Source organism: Osmia bicornis, chromosome 12 (assembly GCF_907164935.1).
Source record: "Osmia bicornis bicornis chromosome 12, iOsmBic2.1, whole genome shotgun sequence".
Lineage (NCBI taxonomy): Eukaryota > Metazoa > Arthropoda > Insecta > Hymenoptera > Megachilidae > Osmia > Osmia bicornis.
Window position 1 is genome coordinate 5,434,897 of NC_060227.1, and position 12,939 is coordinate 5,447,835.

General features: G+C 45.0%; 1 protein-coding gene across 1 annotated transcript in view; it reads right to left on the reverse strand.

Moving 5' to 3' along the window:
• The window catches only part of LOC114873960 (probable G-protein coupled receptor Mth-like 1), a 106,018-nt gene extending 93,381 nt beyond the window's left edge, over window positions 1-12,637 (reverse strand). The window contains exons 1-3 of the mRNA XM_029182775.2: window positions 11,713-12,637; window positions 10,238-10,510; window positions 8,164-8,399 (exon numbers count right to left, since the gene is read on the reverse strand). Coding sequence (XP_029038608.1) covers window positions 8,164-8,399; window positions 10,238-10,510; window positions 11,713-12,221 — 1,018 coding nt within the window. The 5' untranslated portion in view covers window positions 12,222-12,637. The remainder of the gene's footprint in view (window positions 1-8,163; window positions 8,400-10,237; window positions 10,511-11,712) is intronic.
• Window positions 12,638-12,939: the final 302 nt, after the last annotated feature.

The window sequence follows — 12,939 nt, forward strand, 5'->3', positions numbered from 1 at the left end:
CGACCAAACTGATTGCCTCGGCTTTCCTCCAAATCACGGCGTTATTTATTTTTATGCCTGGCTAAACGTACCGCGGCCGACTCTTGTAGCCACAGACTACACCGACGAGCGAAAGCAATAAAACTATTTTTCCAGAAAATCATTATTTATTTACACGGAGTACCCTGTAACTGGTTGTAGAATTAGAAGAACTGAGGTTCCTCGGAATTCAGGGTAAATTCAGAGAGAAGGATTCTAAGGATAAAGTGGTGACATTAGAGAAGGTAGTTTGAGGGTAGCCACGACCATTCGATCCTATTGGCTACCTTCTGGGGTCAGGAAGACGGGATCCTTGGGATCCCCGACGGTCCGTCCATGTGTGGGACGATGCAATCAGGGAACAATTTCTTTATCCGTCGACGGTCTTGCTTTTTCCACGACGAGAATAACACCTCCTCGATCGAGGGAAGCCGCTCGTTAGGGCCTCTACCTCGTTCGGAAGTAGTATCACGAAGAGAAATTTTATTACAGTGTTGGAACAAGGGTTCAGAATTGATGAATTAGCTAGTAGACGACGAATCGTCTGAGGAGAATATTACTCTCGCATATGTATTTATTTAAGAAGCGTTTTTCTCCCGAGGCCGTCTGAAAGAATCTCCACGAGCCAATTGTCTTCGTCTTTGAATCTGAAAGCCCCTTTTTTCTCTAGCGGCATTCGTGACGCCTCTGCGGACTTCGAGGTAAAAAGTAAATTGTCCTGCGTGCGCGAGCTATATCGTTCGCATAGGAGAACGGTTTATTTATCGCGTATTTCGCACGACTTCTGCCTCCCTCGGTCGCTTTTATGCGCGCGGAACAAAGCTGTGAAGCGAGACGGGCGAAAGCTGGCGGGACACTGCACGAAAGAGAGAAGAAACTAGGGATGCAAGGGTAGCAGGGGGTCGTATTTTGTTCTTTCGACGTGGACGCTTCGAAAGCACTCCTGGTGCATTCGACTGACGTTCAGAGAAAGCGAGAGAGAGAGAGAGAAAAAAAGAAATCCTTCGTCTCTGCACGCTGTTTACCCAGATTTATGGCCGCAGACTCTGTCACGGATGAAATTTTCCGACTGCCGATGCAAAGGCAATTTTTCATATCGAGATCGGCCCCCATACGACCCACCGTAACAGATTTCTCACTCCTTACGAGCAAATGAACGAGCTTCATTCATCATATTTACAACAGACCCGCCGATCCTGCAGACGACCCGTCTGCAAATCGTTTCCGCGCCATTTCGAAGCTACATCTGTTCGATTAATTTCAAACAACTTTCTCGTGCTTAAAATGAAATATCAAATCAAAGTGGAAGAATAAATCAGGAAAATAATTGCAGTGAAAAGTATGAAATTACATTCGCGTAGAGATCCGTCAGGCAACGACTAACCGCAGCCGTCTAGAATCGAAATTCAAGTTAAAAGGAAAAGGATTCCGGTCTTCGCCGAGTCGTTCCGCGCACGAACAATACAACATCTAACGAGAATCCTATAATCATCGGAGAGAAGAAAAAAGAAAGAATACAGGAGACGAAGCGTGCGTGGTGTCTGGCCGCGAAACGAGGCTTCGATCGGTTCCGAGCTTTCGCGTTCAATCAACTCGTCAGCAGCGAGACTTTCAATCCAATCTCCAGGCAGAGGCGCGATTCAAATGTCTCCGGTTCGCACCCCTTTCACGAAACGCATCGATCATATTTACAGTGCGACAGAAACGTAATCTGCTTGTCGACAAGGATCGGACCGAGTCGAATCGGGGAATCGAAGGGAAAAGAAAGAAAAGGATGGAGGAGACTATCACGAAGGGGAGTTGGAGAGGTCGTGGCGCCATGGGACCAGCAGACCTCATTTCTCCCTCGTCTTTTCCCCGTTTCGTCGCACTCTGCCCCGACCTCCACGAGACACGTTCCAGTCACGTAACCTTAAATTGGTCAATTATTTCCCAATCGTTCTACCAACCGCCGACGTTTGCAGTCCGAAGAGTCCCGGGTACCGAACGATTCGCTATCCGTGCCAGACAATCGCGGTATCTTGCTCGATAAAGCCCCGTCGCGATTTCTTATTGGAAAATATTCTCGGTTACACGTGTTTACTACTACGGAGCTGAATGGCACCACCGATCTAACGCAACCGAACACTAGAATCGTTCATTTTCCTGATATTAAACCGCCGCTTACCAGTTAAAGCAATTTTTCATTCGATTCTCTTTCTTGCTGACACGAAACGTTTCATGGGGCCATCAAGATTTTACGAGCAACTTCGACGCGAACTCGCTATTTTTCGGCCATCCTTCCTGCCTTGTCTCCGGTTTACAGCTGCCGTTTTAAAAGCGAGCCGTTAATCGCACAATATGGATTCACGAGGGGAAATAAAAGAGAAATACAGACAACCGTCTGGAACGGAACTTCTTTGTTTACCGGACGGCTTCAATTTTGGAAATCGCGATACCAGACTTTCGTAGAAACAAGTTCCCCGGAACGAAACAGGATTCAGTCAATGTGATTTTCAAAATTAATTATAAATTTATCCATTTCCTTTACAGCGTGGCGAGAAGAAAATCGACGAATTAAACTGTTTGGTAAAATGTCCGCAATAACGTACACTTATTACCAGGCGAAGCTTTATTCCGAGTTTCGAGTAAATATTACGAAATTTCCAGCGGGTTTTTAACGCGAGTAATCCGCCTTCCCCTCTTGTCATACAAATCCCCGACGCTTTCTCTATTTTTCTACTCTCCACAGATTCCCGTTCTGTCCGCAGTTCCGGTTTCGCGCGACAGTAGCCAGCGGAGCGTGCACCGTGTGCCCAACAGACAATAAAACCGCGAAACCGTGACAATTCTGCTCGGACTCGTAAAAAACCGTATTAAACCGACGAATCGAGAGTTCCCGGCTTTTCCGTGAGATCGCAAACTTTCTCCGTGGAAAGCCGAGAAACGTAGCTGAGTTGGCAACTTCTTAAAGACAATGTCATTTCCGGCCCCCAGATGAATAGACTCTTCCATAGAAATCTCCATCGATCGAACGGGATGCAATTTAAAAATTAAACTCGTACTTTTCCATTATCCCAAGAAGCTATGCAATTCGCAATAAGAGACGATCCAATGTTCCTCGGTTTCTATTCGATTTCTTCGTAAAAAGTATCGTATTTCGCTAGTTTCATTCGATTAAGCGTTGAAATAATTACTAACCATTGTCCGAGAAGCAATTAGCGTTTCAGGGGGTAAACATAAGAACCGCATTCCTTTTCCCCCTTTGAAACGGAAACAAGGGACGAAAGATAAGCGAACCCCATGGAATAAGTGTCCCGTAAGCAGGTACACCTACCATGGACGAAAAGAAAAAAGAATTCTTCGAGTCACGGAAGAGCGTGGCGCCTACACTTGCCTCTATTTTTAAGCTAATTAACCGTACCATTAATCAAGGGAGCTCGCTTGATATCGAAAGAAAGTGACCTACGATAACTGCTTTCGTGTCGCCGCATTCTACAGCTGTATCTTATCATTTAATTAAGTAAGAGGACCCGATCATGGGACGAAAATAGACGGGACGGTTATTCGAAATGTGTGTTTTACATCGAGTCAAAGAATTTCGTCAGCTGTTAAAATAAATTCCGATGGCGAGTGTCTGATCGTGTCGCGGTTCGTTCTCGATGCAAAGTGATTTTATTTTTATAAGAACACGCATCGGTGGTCGATCGTTCAGACAAGGCAAGGGTTAAACGCGACGAGATTCCCCGAAAACAAAGGCGTCAGACGAGGGAGACGTCATCTGGAATGTATAAATACCGAGAGCCCGGTGAAAAATCAAAAAACCTCTAACGAATATGGCTGCGGTGGCGTTCGAACAAAAATTCCTCACTTTCCGTCGAGGGGACTTTACGTTTTTGCTGTCATTAGTTCCGGGGATAACGTCAGCGTCACCGAGAGGGTGGGTTCTTTTCTCGTACGACGAACAGAGATTACGGATCCACGTCTTCACGAGTAGAAAGAAAAAACACACCAGCTAACTGAAGGCTTTTTCCAGACTCGACGAAGCATCGTGGGCTCAGTCTTTATCGCAAACGAGCGTGCCTCGTATTAGAAACCAGATTACACTAAATCTCACTAACGTGAGAAACGAAGTAAACTACGGGGTTTTAAGAAGAATAAATTATCTAGAAAACGTGGCTGATTGATCGACAAAATTTCGATTTTGTGCACGAAATCCGTGCACCCTTCCTGGAGGAATCAAAATTAGGGTGAAAATACCCCTGTTCAATTGACCGAAAAATTATTCCATCCTATCTGATATTCATCCAGCAATCTACATTGCAATTTTTCGACCCTCGGTAAGAAGCAGTAAAAGTTATGAAACTAATCGTAGAACAGAAATGGAGATGGCTGTTCTAGTCTCCCTTCGTCCCCTTTTGGAGCACCAGTTTTCCCCCATAAAAGGGTGGCGCGTCATGGAAGTCTCGGCCAAAGTCATGGCGAAACGACGTCGAATGTCACGATGGTGTTTCAGAAAGGAAACTAAGGATTCGTTTGAAATTGGCTGAATCGAATCGTTTAACGAACAGAACACACTTATTCTTGATATTTTCAAGAAAACGATGATTACGTATTCTCGGCTGCAATTTTCCTGGGCGTTGCGCGTGTACACGCAACACGCAATTACGTTTCAGGGATATATCGAGGTTCGAGGATCGATTAGAAAGGAGTTGCAACAGAGATCCACGTCACGATTGTTAGAGAAGGTCAAGTCACGCCTCGACGAGACGCGCCGGAAGAAGAGTTTCCATCGAGTCATTCGACAAGCAGACAGAGATATTCGCAAGGTCGAAAGTAATTAAAAGTGAATCGTGCTACGAGACGATGAGAATGTTGGATACCAACGGCTGAATGCAATTAAACCGTTACGAGATGAAGATGTTCTTTATCCACAGAGAATCTTTCGGTAAAATTTCTGGACAAGAATCGTAATTTTTCTTTCGCGTTTGCAACTTGGACTTCATCGATCACTCGAGTAATTAGTTACACTTTGACTCGTCGTGTAATTGTAAATGAAATTATAAATTGTTGCAATAAAAGGTATTATTTAAAAAAAAAGAAGGGTAAATGTCAAAGATTTAATTCTGACCTCGCTTACAATTAGTTACATCCTTTCAGAGTAAAAGAATGTTCAAGACGACTTCAACACGTACAACGATCAATCTTAGCGTTTTACAAGATCGCGAAGGTGAAGTTGACGCGTAACCCACTCGCGTCAGAATCTATAGGTTGCAACAGAGATCGTAAATCGCGTAAAAACAGCATAACTCCCGTTCAAAGTAATCGGTTTGACCGCATACCTTAGGCATCGAGCTATCGTCGTCTAAGAGGACGCTGAAAAAGTCCCGTAATTGCAGCATCGAGCATTTAACCCGTTATTCAATGGTGCGTGGTTGCAAGGCCGTTGATGCACACGCTTTCGATTCCGCGAACAATAAGCGCGCGTCAGCTCGCGAGGGAAAAAGAGCAGCGTTACCGTTAGCGTCGCGACGAAGCTGTCTTCGACGCTCGAATTCCGCCAGGTACGCGTGTTTCTTCTGGTAATTGAATACTCCTACCAGCCACGTCTCCAGTGACAAGCAAAAATCATTTTCCATTCTTTTTATCTCATCGTCCTCGAAGGTTGATACGGAATCCGGTTCGAGCGTTACGTAAAATTGCGACGAGGAATCCGCGCGGACCGCAAACGATCGATGGAACTTGAACGAGTAAACAGGTAGTGCGAGTTGTCAACTTCCGGGAACTTGAGTCGACGGAAAAATAAATTTCAACTTTTGATGGAATCGAACGGTACCTGCGGATGACCGGCGCGGTGGTCGAAAAAGCTTCGCCTTCGAAGGAATTCCTTGACGGAGAACTCGAGTGAATTTCCGGTCACGAATTATTCCGCTCGCGTTCGATCGAAGAAGAAGAAAGAGGGCAAGTTAACATCGTGGAAACTAGATTTCACCGGCTAACATAATCGAGTTGAATTTTTAACCGGCACTGTTGTCGGTTCCTGAAAGACGACCGAGGTAATCGAATTAAAAACGCTCATGAATTTTAATACTTCCTGCTCCGGTCGACGAGGAATCGCCAAAACCTTGAATTTCTTCAGCTACTTATGGGGACAAGTTGATTTTGTCATTTCTATTTAGAGTACTATTCGTTCACGATTTTTCTTCAAGCGAGGTTCGACAATTTTTTAAAGAGAACTCTTTACTTTTTGTAAGAATGTTTCTGCTTGAGCAAGCGTTGCCTACTGTTTGCTCTTTTTATCATTTCAACCTCGCGTGATGATATAATCGTATGGAAATGAGCCGAATGTTCTACGACAAAAGAGTCGAGTAGCTATTTTTACAGTTATTTTTCAATACCTCATATACATATATTTGTAATTGTTAAAAATGGACAAAAAGGAAGGCGTTAAGGATCTTCTAGAGTTGCAACTAATCTTTCCCAACTGCATGTGAAAATAAAACTAAGCACAGAAATAAACAAATACAAAGACGTTATGTTAATGTCTTGTAATCTCCAGGAAATCAATCTAAAGAAATGATTACCTTACAACTTGATTATGAGTAATCGTTCATTAACCTATTCGCTAAGGATGACGTTCTCTATCATTGCTCATTAACTACTAAAAGCATAAGTATAGATAGATTTTCGCCTAAGAGCAAGAAAATAAATAGTAGGAACATAAATGGCGATAGATTTATGATTATCATACGTTAAATATTTGAGCCACGATTATCTGAATGCTCCAGTGTTCCTAAACAAATATTTCAAGCGCATGCAAGTTCTAAGGTAATAAAATGAATCACTAAAAGGTGACGAAGGCATTCGTTTTAAGGAAAATAATAAGAAAAACAGATCGATACTAGGAAACTGATAGACCGTAATTGCTGGAACAATAAGGGACATTCGGAAAATTGACCGAGGCCCGTAACGCGTTGGAGAAATAAACAAATCCATCAGCGAACTGTGTCAACAGAACAAAGGAGTTGGCTCGTAAAAGCTTCTCAGATGGTAGTCGTCGATAGGGCGCGGGTAGAGAAAACTTCTCGCCCGTTTTCCGAGAAGAAGGAACGAAGAATAAACAAGGAGTAACCGAACGAGAGTACGATTGTGGGTCACTCGTTGCCTCGTCCCACTTTCTCCCGTTCAACCAGCACGCTTCCCGAACGGTTCAGGTCCGCGACCCTTCTCGGCTTCTCGTCTCGATCCTCGACCGGAAGCAATAAACCTCCTTACTTCGTCGATGCAGCAAAGATCGTATCGAGCTTATGAATCGAAACGAAACGACGGAAAACTGCAATCGTTGCGTTCTGTCAAAAGCAACGAGGAGATGAGGGGGTGAGGTAACAGAGGGAGATTCCCGTGGAAATTTAGTGGTCTCCGTGGAACGGAAATAGCCGCGGGATTCGAGAAGCGAACGCAAAGGGATCGCGGCGAGGAGAAAGAAATACGTTCCATGCAAATTCCCCGAGTGCAACATAATTACCCCGTGGGATGGACCGTGCTAAATCTGGTCGCGAAAAAGGGAACGCCGTGGAAAAACGGTCGGTAGGATAATACCGGAAACGAGGCGAGATACAAATGAGAATCGTTGCCGGGGAGAAACGGGCAGCTAGCAGGTGTACGCGCGGCGATAATCGATTCCGACGATCGAAAACGAACCAAGAGGAAGCTACGTCGAGGGATTAGCACGATTATCCGAATAATTAGCCCGGCGGTCGGGGGGTGGGCCGGGCAAATAAAGCTTAACCCGCTCCGCGGAATCATTCGAATTCCATCGGTGTATTTAGTCGCATAACTTTCCTATGATCAACGCGTTCTGGTAACTTACAATTAAATATAAAAAATTGAATGAAATCATGATCATAACAAGTCTTGATTAAACCACAGTAATTTCTAATTATAAAGGGTTAAAATATAGAGACAATCATCGAAATCGAAAGAGATGAAAGTTCAGCAAAATAAAAGCATGTTCTCTAATCAAAGAGCTTGTATCCCGAAGATTTTTCTCCGAACTTTTATCTCACGGTTTGTTTCGATTTAATCTCCCCGGTCCCGCGGGAGAGACACCGCCGACGGATCAGGGGTGTCGTGAAAAGAAAAGAACGATAAAACACAATGACTCACCGAGCGCCTTGCAGCTTCCGCCATGCAGGGAATCTCCGGCGAGCTGAATGATGGCCATGAGAAGATCACCGAGCATCAGGCAAGCGACATGATGAGTCTGGCATCGCCAATGCAGAACGTGATGAGAAGCAGGGAGCAGCCAACCAGCGGCCAACGTGGCTGCCAGGAAGACTGCGCTAATGATAAAGCCCACCGGGTACAAGGTGAACCTGATGTCCGCTGCTTGCATTATCGGTCTGAAAATTTTCCAGGAAAATTCTTCGCCTTTATTTTCTCCTAATAACAATTCATGTTACGTATTCTTCTACACGCTGTTCAGATTTATAGCTATTCTGATTTCTTTGTGCATTAATTTTCAAATTTCGTAATATACTCTTAACCCGTTTCCCGAAATTGGGGTCCGAGCCTAGTGAAAGTCCTCGAGAGAGAGAAATCGTTTCTCCGATTTCGAGGTGGTCACGGTTCAGTCACGTCCCATGTAGAATCTAGCCCCGTAAGTGTCAGAGAAAAGGAAAGAAAAACGTTTCTTAAGCTAATACCCGCACGTATCGATGCTGCTGCGTGCCACTTTCTACGCGAAGGTATTCGATTTTTCTATTCCACGCATATCAAACACAGACCTTTTTCCACGAGCCGTTCGAACAACGTGAAACATCTTTAATTTTGAATAAAACATGGCTCGCTGGTCGAGGTTTCGTTTGCAAAAGCTTGTAAAACGGCTGCCCTTCCGTCGTGTACAGGCCACATGTAAACGATCGCGTTAATTGAGTTTCGAGCATTGCTTTGCAAATTGCCAGCGAAATTCAGCCACGCAACTCGCGGCTACATTTTCTCTATGTAATTTCCGGGACTCTTGTACCGTGTACGCTATTACCACAGCCATCGTTCAGGAATGCCAAGTCCGGAAACGAACACGTCCAAAGAGAATCGGTAACGTCGAACGCTCGTGCCAGCGTTAGAGTTATTCAAGAAATTCCGTTTCGGTAACATGTCGTGAATTTCAGTGACTCGTAATTAATTCCTGCACCTCGTTACTTTTCCTTTTTTCCACCGCGTTGTTACCGTTTATCGATTACCATTCGGTTTCCTATGTTCGATCTTTCGTCTCGCCACGAAGCTTCGGCGCTTTATTTTTCATCCTACATTCGCTAGGATAATTCTAGCCTGAGATAGTTTTCCTTTCGTCATCGATACGAAAGGGAAGCAGCCTGTATCAAGTGGCACGGATCATCTCGAACGGAAACGCGTTCACGGATGACGCGACGCGGCGTGGCGCATCGCGCCAGCCACGGACGTGACCTAGAAATTCTTCTTCAAGAAGAGGAGTGAAAGTGAGGAGGGAACCGACTTTTTCTCGAGGTATCCGAATGAATCGAGAGACGAAGAACGCGTACCTTACAAACGAGGCTACACCATCGACCATGCAATTAAGCCGTACGATAAATCCTGATCGAGACGGCCGATACCGATTCGGCCTGGCAAAAACTCGATCCGTGCCTCGAGAAATGGCTCGCTCCGATCCTTTCTGTAATCACCGACGAATCTGTTCGATTCTCATCGATCAGACCGACGAACGATTAACCTCGATTTCCTACATCGAATCCCGGAAACGTATTAAACGGAAACATTCGCGATTATTATTTCATACGATAGATTTATAGTCGTTGCACCAAGCGAATGCTTTCCTTCGCTTTTCCTCGACTCGTGAAAGTACACCATTCCTTCGTTACTTTAATTTCGTCCGACGAAAAAACACGCTCCGTTAAGTAGAACGCTCGTTGCGCTCGTTTAAACCGCGAAGAACGCGACGCGTTAATGAGAGGAAATCGGTGTAACCTCGAGATACGAGTAAGAAAATTGTAAAACATCGACGTCTCGAGTTTTATAAATAGATTTGTATATTATTAACATTACTAACGATACGTTATCATGATATTTCAATGATCGTTAGTATCAAAGCGCACTCGATATCTGATATCTAAAGCGAATCTGGATAGTCTAACTTTGAATTTCCTAATTTTTTCAAATCTAAGATTGCAATTTATAAGCAAAGGTACCAGGTGAAAATACGAACCTTTGCGACGTGTGCTCCGAGCAGGCGAAGACCTTGGACACCTGGTTCAGTTCTTTGATCCTCTCGACGCAGAACTGGCCGGCAGGTAAGGAGACCCCGTCTATTTCCAGACCACCGTCCGGCAACAGCACAGCATCTTTCGCATCGCCCAAGATCGTGAAATTATCGGACCGGGTGCAAGTTGGAAAGCCCGGTACTATTTCGACGGCGGACGACGCGTTCGGCAACAACGGCGTCGCGTCGGTACCTTCCTTCAGGTGGGCGCACGCGTGTCTGCGAAATTAACAAGTTCCGGTTACAATTTCCGTTCTGCTACCTATGGCTCGTTCACAATTTGTACAGTTTTAGAAACATCAATAAAGAATATCTGTAAGATTATGAATTACGGTTGTTTTTTATTTTTTGGAAGTATTTAGACAGTAAATATCCTGTACATTGCAAGTGTATGACTCAGATGTTAGAGAAAGGTGAGTCAGGAATTCGCTGGCAAGTAATACTTGTAATGCGAGCTACACAAAAGAAACCTGGATAATACGGCTCTCGAAATCAACCACTTCGGAGTAAACAGAGTCTCCTGTTGACAGGTGTTGAGATCCGCGAGGCACGGTACAAAAGAAACGATTCATTTGGCGATTTATGCGGCTCGTCCAATACTAAATGTCTTCAAATTTCTAAAGGTGTGCGTATTCTTTTACAAATTTATGAGTCGGTTGTATCGAGTTTAAAACAGTCCCATACCAGGAAACGTGATTTATGAATAAACATGTTGGGTCACGAAGAAACCGGTGTCCAACCAGAACGATGTTACTCGAAATTTTCGAAACGAGTCTTTCGAACTGATTTTTCGGAATATTTTAAATCGCAGCGAGTGTAACTGGCGAAGGAAACGGTAAGGGAAAAGGAGCTATTCGTATCGCAAGAATTTATCTAGGAAACGTTCGTTGGCTACACACAGAATGCCAACAAAGTCCAACGAAACGCCCAAGCACGAGCGATTGGAAACGAGCGATTAAAACGGAACCCAACATTTTTTTTGTTTGCTCGAGCGTCACGCTTGCATCGCAAACATCGAGTCCAAGGGAAAGCTCGATTGCTGCAACTTTCGATCATTTATTTCCCAGCCCGGCGTCAAACGGCAACGAGCCTGTCAATAAAAATACACCGTGTGCCAAGCGGGCCGACAAATTTCCCTCGGCCCTACAAACGAACATTTTTCATTTTATTTCTAAACCAGCTCTGTTTCGTGTTCTGCGGTCCGTAAAACTCGCAGAAATTCAGACCTGTGTACTTCAAAGAAAACTTCTCTTTAAATATTCATTTCTTTTTCGCGTAAATGAAGATTTAAAAGATGAAACCAACTATTATAAATTATTATTTTTTTCTTTAATTTTCTAAAAACTTTGCTACCTATGATTTTAATCAAACGTGTCGCGATAAAAGTAAATTGGGCTTCGGTGTTCAATAAGAAAACTCACATTTCCTCGTGAAAAGCGGCGTCTTCGCCGCAACACTGCCTAACTCGTGGTCTCATGGTGGCGGCCAGGTGGTTTCCCTCCATTCTTTTCCGCACGCACACGAGCAACGCGTTCGAATCGACGCAATATTCGTTCGGTTCGAATTTATCCGAATGGATATCGAGAAGAGCACTACCATCGTCCAAAAGTACAAACGGATTGGTGCTTCTGTACGGTACATATGACAGCATCGAATTGTCACCGCACTGTGGTTTCCTTCCCTGAACGACGTTCCATTCTGCCGGTGGATTAGGCAGGAAAGTCTGAAGGGACGGCGAGTAGATGAAGGGTTTCCACTCGTTTTCAGTAGCTTTGCAACGAGTCATCGTGCCGACATCATTGTCCTTCACCAATTCTTCTTTATGTCGACAACACTTCAGGATCGTCAGTTTCGATCGCGAATTGTCTGGTTCGGAGTAGACGAGCACCACGAACGCGGAGACGATGGTCGCGAAACGAAACGCCTTCATGATGAACGCGGTTTCAAAGTACAACGAAACTTGACCGAAAGAAGGAGTCCTGGGCGATTTTACACTGGAAACATCACACGATTCGGAGAAATCGAAGAAGATTCACTCACCGTGATGTCTGATCGAACACGCCTGGTGCTCTGTCGAATATACCAGAATCGAAAGACGCACCGGTCACGAGCCTGCTTCCCCGTGTTTATAAACACAGCAGCCGCAGTTGAATGTTTCACTGAATCGAACGGTTCAAATTAATACAATTCGTCATCGCTCGGATAGCAATAATATTTAGATCGGGCGAGGATGGAAAAGAAACGCGGTGGTAACGCGACAGTGTGAAAACGATGAGTAGAGAATAGCGGTTTTGGCGCGTGTCGGCATCCGCGGTCGGGCTCGAAATCGGACGTGACTCACTCGCTCGAAGGTTTCGGAGTTACTGAAGCGGTCCGACCACGCGGCCGACTCTAGATCCACCGGCGGCAGCGTGGCCGATGGGTGCGCGCGCAACTCCTCGCCGTTCCCGCCCTTATTCAACCACCTACCTTTCTTCTTTCCAAACGACGACCTTCGTCGCGACGCCGTTTCCCCCGTCGTCGCGAGTGCGCGCGACCACGTGCTCGCTCCCACTACCTTCTTTCGTCCCGGAAGTGCAACGGTACCTTGCGTGAAACTCTTTTCTCTTCCGTGGGAAACGCGCTCTCCTGTCCTCATTTTCGATCCT